Source organism: Cyprinus carpio, chromosome B4, assembly GCF_018340385.1.
Source record: "Cyprinus carpio isolate SPL01 chromosome B4, ASM1834038v1, whole genome shotgun sequence".
In the NCBI taxonomy this organism is placed as follows: domain Eukaryota; kingdom Metazoa; phylum Chordata; class Actinopteri; order Cypriniformes; family Cyprinidae; genus Cyprinus; species Cyprinus carpio.
The window spans coordinates 1569390-1591889 of NC_056600.1; the positions used below are offsets into that span (position 1 = coordinate 1569390).

General features: G+C 37.0%; 3 protein-coding genes across 8 annotated transcripts in view; 1 reads left to right on the forward strand and 2 right to left on the reverse strand.

Moving 5' to 3' along the window:
• LOC109112257 (protein mono-ADP-ribosyltransferase PARP12-like) overlaps positions 1–4241 on the reverse strand; it is an 11399-nt gene extending 7158 nt beyond the window's left edge. Inside the window, exons 1-5 of the mRNA XM_042722602.1 lie at positions 3872–4241; positions 2542–2677; positions 1359–1659; positions 1245–1289; positions 541–667 (exon numbers count right to left, since the gene is read on the reverse strand). Coding sequence (XP_042578536.1) covers positions 541–667; positions 1245–1289; positions 1359–1659; positions 2542–2677; positions 3872–4152 — 890 coding nt within the window. The 5' untranslated portion in view covers positions 4153–4241. The remainder of the gene's footprint in view (positions 1–540; positions 668–1244; positions 1290–1358; positions 1660–2541; positions 2678–3871) is intronic.
• Positions 4242–5257: 1016 nt separating this feature from the next.
• On the reverse strand, positions 5258–17487 carry LOC109111663 (protein mono-ADP-ribosyltransferase PARP12-like). Its single transcript, XM_042721540.1, has 12 exons — positions 16662–17487; positions 14776–14911; positions 14373–14706; positions 11702–11752; positions 11500–11626; positions 9343–9508; positions 9150–9270; positions 8227–8323; positions 8072–8147; positions 7858–7988; positions 7632–7783; positions 5258–6311 (listed from the first exon to the last, which is right to left on the reverse strand). The coding sequence occupies exons 1-12, from the start codon at positions 16931–16933 to the stop codon at positions 5728–5730; spliced, it is 2247 nt and encodes a 748-aa protein (XP_042577474.1). The 5' UTR covers positions 16934–17487; the 3' UTR covers positions 5258–5727.
• A 1092-nt stretch (positions 17488–18579) lies between these two features.
• Positions 18580–22500, forward strand: part of LOC109089287 (transcription factor ETV6-like) — a 23706-nt gene continuing 19785 nt past the window's right edge. For 2 of the 6 annotated variants that reach the window (XM_042721541.1, XM_042721542.1), the window contains exon 1: positions 18580–18984. In XM_042721541.1, the coding sequence (XP_042577475.1) occupies positions 18826–18984 (159 nt within the window). In that variant the 5' untranslated portion in view covers positions 18580–18825. The remainder of the gene's footprint in view (positions 18985–22500) is intronic. The other 4 variants (XM_042721544.1, XM_042721545.1, XM_019103417.2 and 1 more) reach the window with 3 other exon arrangements.

Here is a 22500-nt window from a genome sequence, read left to right on the forward strand (position 1 = left end):
CCTTTTGCTTAAAACAAGAACAAATATTGTTACAAATACAGTTTCTCCTCCTTTGAGAGAATTAAGTTTTTTTTTTTCCTCCCTTAATTTTGAAGCAATTTTTGTGGAAAATGACATTTTTAATTATTTATTTATTTACTTCTGACATTTTATTTGATTTTATTCATTCCGCTTCCCAGGTAAATGTATCTTGATTTCAATTCGTACTGGAAAACAAGACAAAAAGCATCGAATAAGAAAATAATTTTTTGCACCATAAAGCAACTGAATACAAGAATAATTTAAGCTTTTATTAATTATGTAGAGCTCATTAAATATGGTAAACATGGAAGTTCACTGATATAACATGTTCGAGTCGTGGATTAAACCGCTTTTGCTTCTGCATGTCTTTAAGGTTATTAATTTTGATTGCATGGACTTTCAATGAAGAGAAACAGATCTTGCAGGTTTCATTAAAAGTACATCATTTCTATGACACGTTGGTTGTTTTGAAGATCTTGTGGGCTAGGAGCAGCATATTTCTTGTCCTGTGAGGGTTACCTGTGTATGTTGGACGGCTCGCAGTAATCTCGCTCGATCTGTTCACTGTTGGGTAAATCATGCCACGTGCGGCCCACCTTCACCTCCCACTTATAGGGCATCTTACAGTGTGTTTTACTGCATTTATCTGACGGACAGAAAACACACACCGACCTCTCAATCTCACTGAAGCATTCCTGCAGACGTGTCTTATTATTTCTATTCACACTGTAACTTTAAATAGGCGTGTGTTTATTTGTGGTAAATATGACTGGAATGATCATAAACCGGATGGTGCGGTGCAAGACGTCACCAGTGAGGTTATTATGGTTAACTAAATCTACAACCATACAAACATTTGTCTTACTTAAAATAAAATAGCTGCCAATGCAACATTTAAAATTTCATTTAGTGACAAAAACATAAAATTACTACAATTATCTACAATTAAAATTAGAACAGAAAATATAAAAATGAAACTAATTTAATATATTAATAAAACTCAGTTGTACTAAAACAACACTGTTATTTGGCGATTAGCTGATCACTTGTACTAAATCAGTTTAACTGTTAGTTTTGAATAATGAGATTATTTTAAAACGTTTCTAAGATGTTGAAATGTTTACTTGTCATGAAAGGTTCCAAAAACATTTCTAACCAAAACGTTTCTTACGTTCTCACTAACTCTATTTTCACCCCAAATATGATGTGATTTAAACACACACCTGCTCCGCAGAATCCTCTGACAAACGACAGGCAGATCTCAGTCTCTGAGGAGAGAAAACAGAACATATTAAATCAGAATATAAAGCGAATGAATCACTGAGGAACTCTGATACCTCCGTCAGAGCTTCCGTGAGGCTGGGTGTCCGTGTTCCTCCGGTCCGGTTGAGTCTTGAGCGTCTTGAGGGCGAGGATGTTGCGGTAGATGAAGGGCAGCGAGCTCATGAGCTGCTGAGACACTCCTCTGGAGCGCAGCACTTTTCTCACGTGAGGCTCGTGGAAATCGTGCGAGCGGACGCAGTCCGTGTCGCCGCAGCGTCCTCTGACGAAGCTCTCGCACACGTGCAGCCTCGAGCACTTCTCTCCGTCCGGACAGTTTCCACGCCGCCCTCGCCTTCGGTTGTACGCGGTGCACAGCTGAGGAACAGAGCCACACGCTGGATTCGATTGGGACGGAGGGTTTGCAGATTTAGTAACTTTTCAGACTACTCTTGCAACTTTTTCATGCACCTAGCAACAAATCTATATGGCAACTTTCAGCAACTGTGACTCAAATGATAAAAAGGCATATATTTTCTCTCTAAATTACACAAGAAGAGGAAATCAAAGGTGTCTCACAGTACACATCACATGAATTAAGTCGCAATTGTTCAATAATAATTGTTCATTTATGATCACACCTTGTAAGTTTGCACCTGCCGAGTTGATCAGTTTAAAAAATATGTAGAAAAATGAACATTGTGTCCTATTTCACAGATTTTCTTAGAGTGTAGCATTCTAATACACTGCTTAAAACTATAACTGTTCAGAATGAGTCGTTTTACTAGCTCATAGGAAAACACTTGAAATGTAATTATTAAAAAAATGTGTAAATGATCAATAATTCATACATTTTACTATAAAGCGGATAGTTCCGGTCCTTGATTCTGATTGGCTGAGCTGCGTTTGAAGCTGTTGTAAATTACTCTACAATGTAACAAACTCCTTTGTTTACATTGGTGTGTTGCTCGGCAACCACTTTGTTGCAACCACAACTGATTCTGAGGAACTACATTGTTTGGTGGAAGAATACTGTTTTTATTAATATCAATACACTTTATTTGCTCTGTTTTTTCTCGTGAAACTTACTACTATATTTTTGCTGAGATGTGAGTGATCTAATTGTGTATTCTGTGCAGTTTAGATGATGATGTCATCGCATAATGACAACTTGATTTAGCAACAAACTGTCCCTCCTTCAGCATCTTTCCCTGTTAATGAGTTGTCAACACTGCGTGTGTGTGGCGTGTGGATGCTCACGGGAGGCAGGAGGCCGCTGTCGGACTGCAGAAGTATCACACACAGCTCTTCTCGACTCAGACGGATCATCCCATGAGCTCTCAGGATCCTCACGTTGTGTTCAGACATCAGCCGGTGTCCGTAACTGCAGCTGTGCCTTCAGAAACACACACAGGCTCACTGTAAAATACTCTGTGTCCTCTGGTTTGTTATTTCTAAATGCTGTCAGAACATACAAAACATCCGGTTTTTAAATGTTTTTAAAAATTATTTATATATGGATGTCAAGTAAACATTCCATTTTATCACTTTTATCATTCACATATGCAAGAAAATATGTTTTTATGGCCAAAATATATATTTAAATATATGCTGCATACAGTGAAGCTCAATTAAATATATTTTTGAAATAGAAAATACATTTTTCATACACAAATGCATGTCCAACATAAAACAAACCCCCCTACAAAACAAAAAAAAATATACAAACAATTAATTAATTACGTTTAATTTTTTTATGCATTTTATGTGATCGTAATTCTTTGGAACATTTTAAAGCATGGTCCCTATTTAATTTATTCAAAATGTTGTGTTATAGACAACAAATCTTGAAAAATGTGAATCTATTAATTTCGTGGATAGGGCAAGATACATGTTTGAATGCTTTTAAAAATATATTTTGATATTTGTAAATATACAAATACACAAAAACTGCCACAACAAAATGCTGGTAGAAAATATATTTACATGAATATATTTTGAAAATATAATTAAAATATATTTGAAAATAAAGGGCCAAGAAATATACAAGTAGAAAATATATTTACATGAATATATTTAGAAAATATTTAAACTATATTTGAAAATATATGGCCAAGAAATATACAAGTAGAAAATATATTTACATCAATATATTTTGAAAAATAATTTAGCAAATGTATTTTTGGGCCTTTTTTATATTTTGAATCATTTAAAATAGATTTGAAAATAAATTACCAAAAAATATATTGGTAGAAAATATATTTTCGTGATTTTGAAAAATATTTTTGTCCATTTTTTACATTTTGAAATATATTTAAAATACACACACATACATATACGTACATATATTGTTTTTTTATGCTATATGGGTTATGAGAATGTTACTTATGGATGTTCTCTAAACATTTGAAACTAGTAACAACATTTAAAAAAAGAAAAGAAAATACCGTTCCACGTTTTTGCACTAACACGTTACTGGGGAAACGTAATGTTTTCATAACTTTGCATCGTTCTCTAACTAAACACACTAAATCTGTTGATTTACAAGCTGAAACTTGCTCTTGTTTTGATTGTGAAGTTTGTGATGTACCTGCCGCAGCGTCCCGTCATCAGTTGATATTTACACAGGTGCAGGTCTCCGCACAGCTCGTCACACGCGCTCTTTCTACACAGCTGGACGCTACTTTGGGCGAAAACCTCTTTGCTTTCGCTTCGCTGGATGACGGTCAAGATGTCGCTGCGGTGGATGACTTTATCGAGTGAATTCTCCGCTGATATTTCTTTCAGTCCGTATGAAATTTCCAAAAGACGCTCGTACTCCATCGACCCGTGATTCCCGCACAAAACCTTCAGGATCGTTTCCTCCGCCATGATTTCTGTCTTGACACCGGACCGAACCGAGCAGAGTTCATGTGTGCGATTCGGAATGAATCTCTGAACACACTGACTCCCGATCAGCGAGTGATTCACTGAACACTGGGAGTGATTCACTGAACACTGACTCTCGATCAGCGAGTGATTCACTGAACACTGACTCTCGATCAGTGAGTGATTCACTGAACACTGGGAGTGATTCACTGAACACTGACTCTCGATCACCGAGTGATTCACTGAACACTGGGAGTTATTCACTGAACACTGACTCCCGATCAGCGAATGATTCACTGAACACTGCAAGTGATTCACTGAACACTGACTCCCAATGACTCCCAATCAGCGAATGATTCACCGAACACTGACTCCCGATCAGCGAATGATTCACTGAACACTGCGAGTGATTCACTGAACACTGACTCCCGATCAGCGAGTGATTCACTGAACACTCCGAGTGATTCACTGAACACTGACTCCCAACGACTCCCAATCAGCGAATGATTCACTGAACACTGCGAGTGATTCAATCTGAGAGAAAACGAAACTTACAGGAAGAGAAACACTCCCGGTTTGATCACATGATTAAACTATCAACATTATTGTACAAATGTGAACATATTTTGTGCAGGATTTGAAATATGACAAATTATTCATGAGAAATGTAACTTTTCAATTTAAACAGAAAGAACTATAAGCAGCTTCCCAGGTGACAGTTACGTTCGATTAATGTTTTTTAAAGGTTACAAAAACGTTTCTTACAACGTTCCTTTACTCAACCTTTATTTGAACCCAAAATATAACGTTATCTGAATGTTTATTTTCAAAGAATGCTAAAACGTAGTTTTTTTTTGATTGTGTTAATTATATTATTCAAAGGTTACAAAAACTTTTTCTTTTGTAACATTCGAGTACAAATAACATCAAAAGGACGTTCAGAGAATGCTGAATATCAGAATATTTTCTCTCAGCAGATTAAACTTTAGTTATAAGTTATAAATACGTTCCTAAACATTATTTAAAGAATGTTTTGTCCTATCGTTTCCATATTTCCTATATTTGAGCATTATGAGGAAAAGGTCAATATGGGAAAAAAAAAACTTCATTTCCTTAAGTATTGGATAGCTTTATTGTGACAAGTATCTCAAATATTGAGATTATTACAAAGATCCAAGTAAAGATCAAGACAAATTACACATCTCCATCAAAGCGGGTATGAAATTTCTGTTTACATTTCGACTTTTTTTTAATCAAATCTTCCAGTCTCTTCTCAAGGCATGTCCTCCTCTTAAGCCCCGCCCCTGCACGCTCGCGCTCATCTGCATACACTTTCAGAGCCACGCCCACATCTCAACATCCAATCAACAACTGATGCACAGAACCGAGCCCCGCCCAACATTTTGTTACATTTGAATGCATGTCAGATTAGGGCTTTAAACTGAGACGATAAGACACTTTTGTGTAACTATTGTGTAATGTTGATTTTTATTTAATTTTTTTTTGATTATCAGTGTTAAGTTTTCACTGGCTTCCTCTAAAGCACACAACGCGATCACATGACGCCTGATCACATGGTCAGGAAAGGATGCACTCTGACTTCGGAGACTTTGGAGTAGTTGAGGAATATGAGGATTGTGAGGGAGAAGCATGCGAGGAAGAGGCGTTTAAGGATGAAATATACGAGGCAGTGTATGAGGATGACGCAGACGAGGAGGGTTTATAGTAGGAGGTGCTTGAGGAGAAGGAGGAGGTATAGGAGGGCGAGGAGAGTGAAGAAGATGCAGTCGTGGAGGGAGTATAGTAGGAGGTGTGCGAGGGAGTGAATGTGACGCCGGCGTTCGCAGGAACAGCTACATGCCTCCTCGCCGCCGCCGCAGGACGGAAGGGTGAATCAAACCCGCTGGAGTCGCTATACTCAATCAGATACTCGGGGTAGATCTGGTGCTTCTCAAACACTACAAATATGGACGGATCTAAGACATCGTTCACACAGCTGTCGTAGAAGACGGTGTCTCCTCCGTCTTTGGATGGAGGCCGGAGGTAGCTGGAGTCACCTTTGGTGTAGCTGCCGACCAGGATGCGACACACGAACATGGAACGAGTGCCTGAGTCTTTGGTGTAGCTGTGAGAGTATTTGGCATCCCTGGCAAAGTAACTACCTGCGAAGAGAGACACATTTAGGCCACTCGAGATATGAATTTAAAGGAATAGCCCAACCAGATTCATCAGGTTTGGAGAAATGTATCACTGCATCAGTGTCTCAGCAATGGATGCTCTGCAGTGAATGGGTGCCGTCAGAATGAGTGCTGATAAAAACATCACAAGTAATCCACAAGTAATCCAGTCCATCAGTGAACATCTGGAGAAGACAAAAGCTGAAACAAATCCAGCATTAAGACGTTTTTAACTCAAATACGAGTCTATAATGAAGTAATCAAATGCAGCCTGTGTGTGTTTTGCTTCAAGCAAGCAATCATACACTTGGGTGGTGTTTTACTTTCTTTCTATTCATTCATTTATAATTTAATTTAATCATTTATAATAATCATTGATATACCCATTTCAATTAATTGATTAGTCATTTATATTTATATTATATAATTTTTTCACTGTTGTTTAGTCTCATGTCTGTGTGTTTCAAGGGCTGTTTGTCTTCATGAATAAGAGATACGACGGAGTGTTTATGGAAACTCAAGGTTTGTGGGATGTTGCTTTGAAGCAGTTTTGGTATAACAGTACTTGTTGAATTAGTGTTCGTCAGACAGAGTCTCAATGCATTAAACTCTGCTGCTTTCATCATCACTTCGTCTCCTGCTTCTGCTCTTCACTGGCTTCTCCTTCAATCAACTTCTTAGCTGATAGAAGACTGTCAATAGAGTTTTTGGGTACCGAACAAGACCTCCTGTTAACAGGTTTTGGGTATTAGACTAGTTTGCTAACAAATTGTTATGATGTTACCAGACGAACCTGATATTTCTGACAGGATCTGGCAACCGGAACCAGATCCTAATTATCTGGCATAGAGGCACGATCTAACAATAATAACACTTCCTCCAGTGAAAAAGTGTTCTGGTGTAAATCAGGAGAGAAATCTGCACAGATCAAGCAGCGTTTAAACAGCTCTAAACAAATATGTGTCTGGATTTTGATGTGAAAGATGACAGGAGATGCACTTTTTCACTGGAGGAAGTGTTATTATGGATTATAGACTCATATTTTAGACATTTAAAACATCTTAATGCTGGATTTGTTTCAGCTTTTGTCTGATCCAGATGTTAACTGATGGACTGGAGTGCAGTGGATTACTTATGACGTTTTAGTCAGACTCTCATTCTGACGGCACCCATTCACTGCAGAGCATCCATTGCTGAGACACTGATGCAATGCTGCATTTCTCCAAACCTGATGAAGACACAAACTCATCCAGCACGTTCTCATTTCTCATTTCTTGAACACTGTTTTATTTATCCGAACTCCACCTTTCCCGTAGGCCGTGCCGTGAGTCCCACAGATCCTCCAGTCGAAGTTGTTGTGGCAGATAGCTTCTAAATGCGTGCTGTCGGTGCCGTGGAAGAGCTGCTTCTCGGTCACGTCTCTGCCTCCGTTGTTCTTTTTCATGAAGTCCTTCTGCCTAAAAGTGGCGCAAACCGTCAGACGTGCTGCAATCGATCTGGATTCCGGTGAGTGCATGTCTTGTGGACTTACCACTGATAAACTTCCCATAATGCTTTGTTCTGGATCCTCTCAATCTTCAGGATTCTGAAGCCGGTCATGGTGCGACCGAACAGTTCTTTGATTTTGATGTATTCGGCGGACGTGCTCTGCAGCAGCACACTCTGTGTACAACAGCGCAGTTTTAACACTACAAACACAGATCCACGTAAAATCGTGAAAGTCACCGATAAATGATTCCACTCACCTTGTATCCGGTTTCAGGAGTCAGAGCTTTATCCCAGTGCTCCGGCAGAGCCTTGAAATTATTGGGCATCCTTTTACTAAAAAACAGACGTAAAGAGTTTTTTACGCCGTACAGGTTTCAGAGAGTTCAAGAGAGAGCGAGGAGTGTTTTCTTACGTTGTCTTGATTGTTCGAACATCAGCCGCTGACACAAATTTGGGGCGACGTCTGACAAGTTTTTTGGTTGTGTAGCGTTTGTTTGTCTGGATCATATCTGAAGAGATATTAGATTAGTTCAGATAGCATCAAGACGACGTGAAGCTTCTTCAAGACTATTATGAGTATAATGTAAGCTTGAGTGTGTGATATTGACAATAATAGACACTAAAAGCGCCAGTAGGTGGCAGCAAGCTCCTGTGTTAATGAGTGATTCATTTAAACGATTCATTCAAAACGGCTGATTCATTCAGAAATGAATCAAGTGGCTGTTCTTATGAATGGATCATTGAATCATTCACTCAAATGATTTGTTCAAAAACAGATTCATTTAGGAATGAAACACTGCAGTGTTGCTCTGAGACGCACACATGATCCACTCCAGCTTTGTTTGGAACTATTTTCATTGGAAAACAGAAAAAAACATACAATATTGTGTATGAAATATAACTCACTCAATATTAATTTCTTGTTTATTGAACTACTGTATAAAATCAATGTCCCAGTCGCAATTGCGCTCATGTGCTGATATTCAGGAAAACAACACTTGCTTGTGTTAAATTACTTAACTTTAGTATATCTTATAAATATAAAAAACTAACAAAACCTTAAATTTCTTTGGCTTTCGTAACTTAAATTATCAGGGTGGCATTCTAACAGGCTTCTGTAATGAACCTATTAGAATGCAGTTAAAATACCCTCAATTCAAGTTATGAAAGCAAAATATTAGGTTTCAATGCTTTTGGGTTCTCAAGATGTGTTTTTGTTAGTTTTTTGCAAACTGAGCAACAGTGAAACATGAAAACAACAATTGCAATCTTATCATAGACGATGTATAATTGCACAACCCTTAAATGTACGATGTTTTTTTTTTTGTAGTTTACCCGCGAAGCTGAGCTCGTATGTCTGCGATCCGGCTGTGAACTCCACCACAGCGTTGATATCGGCCTGATACTTCTGCTCGAGTTCAGCGCTGGAAATGGAAGACAATCCGTGACTCCCCTCCTGATCAATGAAGAGAAAAACAGAACATCAAATGTTGAAAAGAATACTTCAGTTTCGAAAAAAGTCACTTACCGCTGTGGCATACTGGATCCAGTTCCCAAACTCGTCCTCCCAGTACCAGATCCACTCGGTGGTCAGGATGAAGGTGGGCTGGAGCACCGAGGGTACCGTCGACAGACGCCGCACGCTGTGAGAGCCTTGGGTCATCGTATCGAAATAAACCGGGTTCATTCCAGAGCTTTGATAGACAGAGACACCGTCAGAACACTCAGTAAACCACTCATTAATCATGCACTGCCTGAACAGACGGTTTTATTGATATTAAGGTGAAATTAAAATTAGTTATCAACCACTGACCAAAAACATCACATTAACAAATGTGCCACTGCACAACAATGCACTAAAAACCACGGTATACGTCTTAGCAACTGCATAGCAACCGAACTAAGACCACTTCAAACAAAACTGCATAGAAACACACTCAATAAACTCCAAAAACCTTAGCAACTGCATAGCAACACACTAAAACAAACTCTAAACACCTTAGAGACTACATAGCAACGCATTAAATAACCTCCAAAAACCTTAGCAACTGCATAGCAACACACTAAAACAAACTCCAAACACCTTAGAGACTACATAGCAACGCATTAAATAACCTCCAAACACCTCAGCAACCGCATAGCAATGCCCTAAACAACTCCTAACTCCTTACACCTTAGCAACTGCATAGTAACACACAAAAAACTCCAATACCTTAGCAACCCCATAGCAATGCACTAACACTCCAAAACACCTTAGCAACTGCATAGCTACACACTAAATAACCTCCAAACACCTTAGCAAAGGCAGAGCAACACACTTAATAAACTGTAAAAACCTTAGCAACCGCATAGCAACACCCTAAAACCCCTCCTAACACCTTAGCAACAGCATAGCGACACACTAAATAACCTCCAAACACCTTAGCAACAGCAGAGCAACACACTTAATAAACTGCAAAAACCTTAGCAACCGCATAGCAACACCCTAAAACCCCTCCTAACACCTTAGCAACAGCATAGCGACACACTAAATAACCTCCAAACACCTTAGCAACAGCAGAGCAACACTTAATAAACTGCAAACACCTTAGCAACCGCATAGCAACACCCTAAAACCACTCCTAACACCTTAGCAACAGCATAGCGACACACTAAATAACCTCCAAACACCTTAGCAACAGCAGAGCAACACACTTATTAAACTGTAAAAACCTTAGCAACCGCATAGCAACACCCTAAAACCCCTCCTAACACCTTAGCAACTGCATAGCTACACACTAAATAACCTCCAAAACACCTTAGCAACAGCAGAGCAACACACTTAATAAACTGCAAAAACCTTAGCAACCGCATAGCAACACCCTAAAACCACTCCTAACACATTAGCAACTGCATAGCAACACACAAAAAAACTCCAAACACCTTAGAAAACCAACACAAACACACTAGAAACAACACAAAAACACTATAAACAACATATCACAAAAACAAACACACTACAAAAACCACATAAAAAAATAAAAAAAAATCAAAACAACACCAAACACCTCATAAAAACAAAAAAAAAACACTAAAAGCAACTCAAAAAACCCAAAAAAAAACAAGCATAGCAACGCACTAAAAAATCCAAACACCTTAGCAACCGCAAAGCAACACACTAAAAAACACTCCAAACACCTTAGTAACTGCATAGCAAAACACTAAATAAACTACAAACACCTTTAGTAACTGCATAGCAACACACTAAATAACCTCCAAACACCTTAGCAACAGCAGAGCAACACACTAACTGCAAAAACCTTAGCAACCGCATGGCAACGCCCTGAAACCACTCCTAACACCTCAGCAACTGCATAGCAACACATTAAAAACACCTTGGCAACCGCATAACAATGCACTAAATAAACTCCAAAAACCTTAGCAACTGCATAGCAACACACGGAAACCACTCCAAACACCTTAGCAACCGCAGAGCAGTGTACTAACACTCCAAACACCTTACAAACCAAAAAAAAACACAAAAAAACCTACTAAAAGCAAATCAACAACACTCAAAAAAACTCAAAAAAAACTCAGTAACTGCAAGTAACTGCATAGCAACCGAAAAAACACCCTGGCAACCACCTCCAGCGTCCTAGCACTGTGCTGGGAGAGCAGCACTAATCCAGTGTTTTCTTTCACACACCTGTATGTTGTTGCAGCATCGCAGTAATCTTTCTCGATGGCCTCGTTGTCAGGAAGAGCCTTCCATTCCAATCCTTCTTTAACTTCCCATTTATAGGGCAGAGTGGAATGCTCCCTCCTACACGAGACTGAAACACAGGTGTTCAGCTGCGTTCAAACTACACACTCTGTGAAGCACACGAGCAGAGTAATGCTGTTCTTACCACCGTGTGTGCAGTGTCCTTTGATGAAGTACAAGCAGATCTCCGTTTTCTCTAAGAGCAGAGACACACACGTCTGTAAGCGTCTTTAAGACTGAATTTTTCTAAAAATTGCATTCTCGTATTTAAAACATGGAACCCCGTTTCCATCGCTGAATAAAATGAAAGAAGGTAATTGCAACTTTTTATCTCACAATATTTTTCTCAGAATTGCAAGATATAAACTCACAATTGCGAGTTAGAAAGTGAGAATTGTGTGATATAAACATGCATTACTGAGAAAAAGTCAACATTGCGTGGTTTTTTTTCTCAGAACTGGACTTTATAACTCGCAATTACGAGTTTATATCTTCTTACTTTTTTTTCTCAGTAACAAGTTGATATCTCGCAATTCTGAGAAAAGAAGTCAGAATTGTGTGATGTAACGATCGTAATCGTAAAAGCGAGTTTATTTCTCACAATTCTGAGAGAATGCAATTCTAATTTTCTTCTTGTAATTGCAAACTTGTGTCCCCAAACTTTAACTTTATAACTCGAGAATGCAAATTTCTCTCATAATTCTGAGTTTATTTCTCGCAGTTCTGACTTTATAACTCACAACTGCATGTTTCTATCACGCAATTCTGAGAAAATGCGATTCTGACTTTTCTCGCAGTTGCGAGTTTTATTATCCCCCAATTCTACTCGCAATAGTGAGAAGTCAGAATCGCATTGCATAAACTTCCATTCACGAGAAAAGTCCGAAAAAAGACATAATCCCATTTTCTGACTTTTTTTGTTTATATCTCAGTTTTTAGAAAAGAAGACAAAATTGCAAGAAAAAAGTCAGAATTGTATTTTCTCAGAATGTGTTATAAACTCACAATTGTGACTTTTTCTGAACTTTCTCTCACAGTTGTGACATTTTTCTTGCAATTCTGACTTCTTTTCTCAGAGCTGTGAGATATAAAATTGCTATTGTGAGAAGAAAGTCAAAATTGCAAAAAAAAAAAAAAAAAGGCAGAATTTCGGGTTTATATTGCATTTCTGACTTTTTTCTCACAACAGAAACTTATATTTCACAATTCTGTGAAAAGAAGTCAGAATTGTGTGATGTAAACGATCGTAATCGTAAAAGCGAGTTTATTTCTCACAATTCTGAGAGAATGCAATTCTGACTTTCTTGTAATTGCAAACTTGTGTCCCCCAATTTTAACTTTGTAACTCGCGAATGCAAATTTCTCTCATAATTCTGAGAAAAGTCATAATTGCGAGTTTATTTCTCGCAGTTCTGACTTTATAACTCACAACTGCATGTTTCTATCACGCAATTCTGAGAAAATGCGCTTCTGATTTTCTCTCAGTTGTGAGTTTTATCATCTCGCAATTGTGACATTTTTCTTGCAATTCTGACTTCTTTTCTCAGAATTGTGAAATATAAGTGTCTGTTGTGAGAAAAAAAGTCAGAATTGCAATTTTTGTTCTCACAATAGCAATTTTATATCTCACAAAAATGTCACAATTGCGAGAAAAAGTTCAGAAGAAGTCACAATTGTGAGTTTATAACACATTCTGAGAAAATGCAATTCTGAATTTTTTCTTGCAATTTTGTCTTCTTTTCTAAAAACTGAGATATAAACAAAAAAAGGTCAGAATTGTGACAAACTCACATTTCGGACTTTTCTCGCGAATGCAAGTTTATGCAATGCGATTCTGACTTCTCACTGCGAGATGATAAAACTCACAACTGCGAGAAAAGTCAGAAGCGCATCTTCTCAGAATTGCGTGATAGAAACATGCAGTTGTGAGTTATAAAGTCAGAACTGCGAGAAATAAACTCAGAATTATGAGAGAAATTTGCAACGATCTCGAGTTATAAAGTTAAAGTTTTGAGGACACAAGTTTGCAAATACAAGAAGAAGTCAGAATTGCATTTCTCTCAGAATTGTGAGAAATAAAACTCGCTTTTACGATTTTTCTGTAGATCCTGAGAAAAAATACATCACACAATTCTGACTTCTTTTCTCAAAATTGCAAGATATCAACTTGCTACTGAGAAAAAAATGTAAGAAGATATAAACTCGTAATTGGGAGTAATAAAGTCCAGTTCTAAGAAGAAAAAACATATCACGCAATTTTGACTTTTTCTCAGTAATGCATGTTTATATCACGCAATTCTCACTTTCTAACTCACAATCGTGAGTTTATATCTTGCAATTCTGAGAAAAATATTGTGAGATAAAAAGTTGCATTTACCTTTTTTAATTTATATAAAGTTGCTATTGTGAGAAGAAAGATTGCAATTCTGACTTTTTCTCTCACAACAGACACTTATATTTCACAACTCTGAGAAAAGAAGTCAGAATTGCAAGAGAAATACTGCGAGAAAAAGTCACAATTGTGAGTTTATAACACATTCTGAGAAAATACAACTTTTTTCTCCCAATTGCGAGTTTTATTACCCCTTAATTCTATTCGCAAATGTGAGAAGAAATGTAAACTCGTCAGTCACAAGTTTATTTCTCACTTTTCTGACTTCATAATTCACAATTCTAAGTTTACATCACACAATTCTGAAAATGTAACTCACAGTTATAAGAGAAAAGTCTATAATTGTGGAACAAAAAGTCACAATTACCTTTTTTATTTGTATTCAGCGGTGGAAGCGGCTGCTGTAAAATCACGTGTGCTGTACCTGTGTTGTTTTGTGGAGGCCTCTGGGTCTCTTGTCTCCGGTTCTGTGCATTCGGGCCTCTTCTGGGGTTCGGTCCTGCAGCGTTTGGAGCAGAAGGTGCCTTGGAAAGATGCCTCAGGGCTTCGATGTTGGAGTACAGGTCCTTCATGACGACCATGAGCTCGGCGGGGACGCCTCTGTCCTGCAGCGTCTTCAGCGGATGCGGCTCGTAGAAGTCATGAGCCCGAATGCAGTCGCAGGACCCTCGCAGATATTTCTCGCAGATGTGGAGCCTCTTGCAGTTCTCCTGACAGCGGCCGTATTCTCCCGTGCCGTTATTATACGAATGACACACCTGAGAAACAACCATTTCCAGCCTCAACACAGAACTCTATATTTAGAGTATAATGAGTGAAATACTCACCGCCGGGAGGAATGAGTAATCGCTCTGCATGAGCAGAATGCACAGCTCCTTTACGTCCAGTGTGTTCAGACCGTGAGCGGTCAGAACTAATGCATTCTGACCCGAGAGCAGATCGTGACTGAAGCGGCATCCTCGTCTGCAAGAGCACATTAACATTAGGATGAGTTTGTTTCTTCATCAGGTTTGTAGAAATGCAGCACTGCATCAGTGTCTCAGCAATGGATGCTCTGCAGTGAATGGGTGCCGTCAGAATGAGAGTCCAAACCGCTATACAGCTGATAAAAACATAGCAATAATCCACAAGTAATCCACACAACATCAGTTAACATCTGAAGAAGACAAAAGCTGAAACAAAATCCAGCATTTAAGACGTTTTTAAACTCAAATACATAGAGTCTATAATCCATAATAACACTTCCTCCAGTGAAAAAAGTGCATCTGCTGTTGTCTCTCACATCAAATCCAGACACATATTGTTTAGAGCTGTTTAAAACGCTGCTTGATCTGTGCAGATTTCTCTCCTTATTCACACCAGAACACTTTTTCACTGGAGGAAGTGTTATAATGCTGGATTTGTTTCAATGTATTTGAGTTAAAAAAAACGTCTTAATGCTGGTTTTGTTTCATCTTTTGTCTTCTCCAGATGTTCACTGATGGACTGGAGTGCTGTGGATTACTTGTGATGTTTTTATCAGCTCTCATTCTGACGGCACCCATTCACCGCAGAGCATCCATTGCTGAGACACTGATGCAGTGCTACATTTCTACAAACCTGATGAAGAAACAAACTCATCCTGATGATCTGAGGGTGAACACATTTACAATTTCAGCTGAACTGTTCCTTTAACACAAACATCCAGCCAAACCCATTTATGTATTTATAGTTCATTAATTGTTGTTGTATGACGCATGTTTTAATGATCCGACAAGCTTCAGAGGTAACGTAACTAGGATGTTTCGACTGTAGGCGTGGCGTGATGCTTGAAGAATAATCAAATCATAATAACAGTGCCTTCAGATATTGTAATGTTTTAATGTTTATTGTTTATGTTTGAAACACAAGACATCCTTGTATGAGGAGAGTTGATATTTAAATAAAAATATTACACACGCACACACACAATAAAAGTTTCTGTTTACATAATATATGTGTGTACTGTGTATATTTATTATGTATATATATAAATACACACACATACAGTTATATGTATATATATTTATAAAAATATATAATATTAATAATAAAAATAATAAATACATAAAAAAAAATAAATAAAAAAACTTAACATACATTTTTATTAAATATATCATTTTTAAAAAATATATACTTTTATTTTGGATGCGATTAATCATGTGACAGCACTTTTTTATATATATTTTATATGTTTTATATATACATTTACATGTATATATTTACATAATTTATATTACAGATAAACATATTTAATATATAAACATACATTTTTATTAAATATATCATTTTTAAAAAATATATACTTTTATTTTGGATGCGATTAATCATTTGACAGCACTTTTATATATACATATATATATATATATATATATAAAACAATTTTATATATAAAACAATTTGTCCAAGCATATAGTTTTATTTTGTTTTATTTATTTATCTACTAATTAATGGAATACTGTCAAACTTCATAATAACCTGATTAATGAGGATTAATACTGTATATAGACTGATAAATATTAAATCTATGGCCACTAGATAAACAGTATTAGCAAAAGACTCGTGAATCAACTGAATCGTTTACCATCTGATACAATGTGAACAATGATTCCTAGTGTTTCTATGGCGTCTAAGACGATAAAAACACGGTTTAAAAACGACCCACGTGACGCGCTTCGACTGTAAACACACTCACCTTCCTCTGTCGAAGCGGCACGAACCGAACAGAAACCACTTGCACAGATGCAGGTTCGCGCAGCCCGGACAGTTCTGGACTCGACACAGACGGACTTTGCTTCTGGCGATCACTCTCTTCTGTCCGTTCACGAACGCCACCGCGAACGATTCGCTGCGGGCGACGACCGAGTCCAGGGCTTCGTCGTGCAGACCGAATACCGACGTTAAATCGTCGTAATTCATAGATCCGTTATGAGCGCAGATCTTCTTAACGATCGCCGCCTCCGTCATTGTGAAGTGAATCGGTTCCGGAGAACCGGGCTTACGGACTGACCGGGAAATAAGAGAATCCCGAGGAAAGGAAAACGAAACTCTAACAAAGGGGGAGGAGCTTAAAGTGAACGTCGCTGTTATCAGTCACGTGGAAGATCGTTAACAAAGCAATAAAAACGACAGCAGTTCCGGAAACAAGCGTATAATGTTTTAATAGAAGTTCATACATTTAGGAAATTAACGATATATGTTTACAACCATGTACAAATCACATTATTCAAGCTGTTTAATTTGACACGAAGGCCACCATGTTTAGATCACATGACTTGTGTTGAACTAACTGTTCTTTTGGTTATTTTTATTTTTTTAAATAAATAAAAGAATCGATGCTTTTGTGTGATGCCGCGTTTACGCCACTAGATGTCACTGTAACTCCAGCAATTCAATGTACGATTATACTGTGAGAACAGTTTTGTATCAGTGACAAAATTAAAGCTGTTTCTTTCAAAATATTATCCAGGATTTATTCAGTTACACGTTTTGTCACTGTGTCTATTCAATTATTATATTAGGATTTAATTGTAGTATTATTATAACATTTTGAAATCTATATTAATCGAAAAATGAGATGATTTGTGAGATTTGTGTTTTTATTTTATAGAATTATATTTTGAAAAGTAAAGCACAGTATGTTATCAATTGTTTATTTTACTAGGCAAACACTGTGTGTATAAAAAATGGCCTATTTTTTTTTAAACACAATTTTTACTTTTATTAGTGACTTTCTATATATTATAAACCTAATGGAACTATCTTAAAAAAACAGTGAAATGTCATATATCTTGTTCTTGTGGCATTAAATAAAAGCGTGTTATGTGAACAGACCTATATTGGACTTTTTGCGGGCAGCAAGTGTGGAAATGTAGCTTTTTTGTTAGTCTTACATTTAAGGTGTGTGTTAAAACCATAGGTTAAAACTGATTAAAAAATTAAAATAAAATAAAAAATAAATAAAAACCGTGTGACAACTAGCCCCGGTCTGATCTGCAATAATAATAATGTGTGTAATGCGAGTATTATCCAGCAGGTGGCGCACATAACCTAAATACGAGCCGCTAATAGTCTGAGAAGTGTTTAAAAATCTTGCATTTTCTTTTGATTTGATTATGATTGATCGATAAGTCAACTGGGATGAAAAAATGAACACATTAAAATTTATATTAAAATATATTTAAAAAGTATATGCAACTTAAAAGGAATAAGAACTTTGCAGCAGTTTGATATGTGCAACATTTTTTGTAATTATGTATATGTGTATATATTTCTATAAATAAAAAATAACACACATAATTACATATATATGTGTGTGTGTGTGTGTGTGTGTGTGTGTGTGTGTGTGTTAGCCTCTTGTATGTACACTATTATGTTGTAGTACAGTGTAAAGATGATGTAAATGTACTGTTAATAAGATCACATGATCATATCATTGCGCTTTTATGTTTATATTATAGCTGAATTATTCAACGCTTACGCAGAAGAAAGCATTTCTGGAGTAGCCCGGTGTTTTGTATTCGATGCGATATTTCGAACACTCAGAATGAAAGCTTCCACTCGCGGCGCGATAAAGCGGCGCGTTGATCCGGTGTCCGTTCAAAAAGGCCGCCGTTCCGTTCCGCGCCTGACGAACGCAAACGCCCACCGCGCTGGTTTCCTGCGTCGCGTTTCCCTGCCTGGAATTCACGTCACTTCGCCGCGAAGCGTCCCGATCAATGAGGTTCCGCGCTGCGCGCTGCGTCGCGCTCCTGCGAGCGACGCTTCCAGGAAGGTGTTAACCATCGCGCTGCCGCAATGTAGCGCCCGCTCGCGCGTTTACAAACAAGAACACGGAGAAGTTGAAGCGAGGCCAATGGATGCGCGAGCGCGTTGAAATCGCCTGCGCGTCGCGAGGGCAGCATTATTATCCAGGCGCTTTATTTCTCGGAAGAACAAGGGAGAGGAAAGTGGAAACAGAAGAACTTCCTGAATCTCAACGAGACATGTCCGAGTCCCCCTCGCAGCTCATTATTAAGGTAATCCTGCCTCTTCTTTCTGCTCTCGAATGATAACGCGGAAGGTGGGATGCGCGCGTTTGACGCTGATCATCTGTTGCTGCGATCGAGGCGTTGAGTTTCTCGCTTGTGACTTCATTTGCGCGACGCACGTGATCCGCGGTGGCGTTTAAACGATTCGTGCGTTCCCTGGAGCCATCAGTGGGAAAAGTTCACGAACGAGTTTGGCTGCGCGTGGAGGACTTTAACAGACAATAACATCAGTCTGCATTGGTTATTTAGTAACAGGAGCGAGCAGAACGCGAGACTTCGCGCTGGGAACGCAGCTGTTATCAGCGCTGCTCTTTGACCGCAGTTTCCTCATGGCATCTTAATAGTGAGCCAACACATCCTTCTGAGGCTTCTTGCACTGTTGCTCGTGCAGTGTAGCGTCACACCTGGCCTACAGTGCTACACTGTCAGCGTATTTCGAAATGCACGTTTTAAGTCTTATTGTAAACAGTTCATTCATGAGTGGGTTTTTTTTAGTGTTTGGTCTTTGTAGCGTTTAATCAAAATGTAGCCTAATAACTGGATCTTCCAGTTTAACTTTAGTCTGCTGATGTATGCAAGACTTCTCCAAACACTTAGTGCTCTTAAGCTCCGCCCCTGCGTACACTTCAGTGCCACGCCCACATCTCAACATCCAATCAGCAACTGATGCACAGAACCAGGTCCCGCCCCTCAGATTTTTTTTTGTTCGATAACCCGTTACTATATTATTATTTTTTTTCTAATTATATCTTAATAAGTAGATGTTATGTCATTCAAACAATAGGCTATATTTTCCCGTAATAATGTTATGTCACTAAAATGTTTTTTTTTGTGAGTGCGAGATGTGTCTATAATTATATTTACCCATTTAAATAAATTTTTTCTCGTAATAGTGCGATTTTTTTATTTAATTTTTTTTAAAAAACAATATACATTTTTAATAACAATAGCCAGAAATATTATCATCAAAACAATATTAACTCCATAAAATTAAAAATTAACAATAATAAAAAAAAAATAAAAAAAAATTTTTCGTAGCAGTGAGATAATGTGTCATTAAAACAATATATTTTCACATTAAAATGACATTTCCTCATTAAAGTAGCATTTTCTCGTAATAACATAAATGCTGTGATTAAAAATTGTTTTATTCGTAATAATGAGATTTTGTTAAAATGTTGTTTTTGTTAGAATTACATTTTCTCATAATAACGAGATGTATGTCTCACTTGTAATCGCGAGATAATGTACCGTTAATGTAATATTTTTTCCTTAACATAATGAGATGTTAGGCCTACGTCATTAAAAACAGTCACAATTTATCGCTGCTCTTTCTGATGCGCCTTAGACCTTATTTTATGCTTATAAGATTATTAATGAGCGCTTGTAATGCAAACCTCTCCGTCTCCAGGTGTTCCCGCGACCACCGAGAGCTTTCTGACAGTTGTAGAGACATCCACGCTCGGGGAGAGCAGCTTTGTACAGGGCAGCCGTATCAAAATAAGGTGAATAAATAGGTAAATAAGTAGATAATCATACTAAAAATTAATAAGGTGAATAAATAGGTAAATAAGTAGATAATCATACTAAAAATTAATATTCATTAGCCTCTATCATTACTATTTTTAATGTTTTTGAAAGAAGTCTCTTCTATTTTTTATTTACTGGGGCGTGGCCTAATGGTTAGAGAGTCGGACTCCCAATCGAAGGGTTGTGCGAATTGATTGTCGTCTCGGGGCCGGCAGGAATTGTGGTGGGGGGAGTTGCATGTACAGTTTCTCTCCCCCTCCTTCAATACCCACGACTTTAGGTGCCCTTGAGCAAGGCATCGAACCCCCAACTGCCCCCCGGGCGCCGCAGCATAAAATGGCTGCCCACTGCTCCGGGTGTGTGTTCACAGTGTGTGTGTGTGGGTTCACTGCTCTGTGTGTGTGCACTTCGGAGGGAGTTAAAATGCAGAGCACTAAGTCTGAGTATGGGTTGGATACTTGGCTGAATGTCACGTCATTTTTTTTTTTTTTTTTTTTTTCAATGTTTTTGAAAGAAGTCTCTTCTGCTCATCAAGCCTGCATTATTTGATCAAAAAATACAGAAAAAACAGTAATATTGTGAAATATTATTACAACTGTAAAATAATAGTTTTCTATTTGAATATACTTTAAAAAAAATAATTTATTCCTGTGATGCAAAGCTGAATTTTCAGCATCATTACTCCAGCCTTCAGTGTCACATGTAACATCCAGTCTATCACATGATCATTTAGAAATCATTCTAATATTCTGATTTATTATGAGTGTTGGAAACAGTTCTGCTGTCTAATATATTTGATGAATAAAAGGTTAAAAACAACTGCATTTATTCAAAATAAAAATAAAAATTCTAATAATATATATTCTAATAACATATTTTCTTTACTATCCCTTTTTATCAATTTAAACACATCCTTGCTGAATAAAAGTATTGATTTTATTTTAAAAAAAAAGAAAGAAAAAAAATGACTGACCCCAAATTACTGACCAGTAGTGTATATTGTTATTACAAAATATTTATATTTTAAAAACATAGCTTCTTTTTTAACTTTTTTTTTTTTTTTACTTTTTATTCATCAAGTATCCTAAAAAGTATCACATGTTCTGAAAAATATATTAAGCAGCAGAACTGTTTCCAACTTTGATAATGAATCATCATATTAGAATGATTTCTAAAGGATCATGTGATAATGATCCTAAAAAATTCAGCTTGCATCACAGAAATAAATGATAATTTAAAGTATAATAAATGTAAAAAACAATTATTTTAAATTGTAATAATATATCACAATATTAAAAAATTTTTTCTGTATTTTTGATCAAATAAATGCAGGCTTGATGAGCAGAAGAAACTTCTTTCAAAAACATTAAAAATAGTAATGTTTCCAAACTTTTGACCTGTACTGTAAATAAATAGATAATAATACTAAAAATTAATATTCATTAGCCACTATAGGTGAATAAATATGTAGATAATCGTGCTGAAAATTATTAGCTGCAATAAATAAACAACTACTAATTATTATTAATTTATATAAATTAGTCAGAAAACAACTAGATATTTGTTTGTATATATTGATGTTCATTAGCATCTAAATGTAAATAATTAGATATTTATTAGAATCAGTTAATTTATTAATAGAGTAATCACATCAGCTTTAATGGTAAATAAGTAGATATTTAATAATATTCATTAATATTCATTAGTCACCATAGAAAAACAAGAAGATATTCATTTGTGTCCATTAATATTCATTACCAGCAACAGGCTATATTATTATTGATTTATATTTATTAGTATTAATTCACATTCATTACCTGCTATAGGTACATAAATAGAAGAATAACAATGTGCAGCAATGCAATTATGATAACTTACAATAATATGATAATAATATCAGTTTGCTCAAGCTGGGTTGGTCACTGGAAGTGAATGACACCAGAACACTCTTACGTTAAAAACAGGGCGGATAAT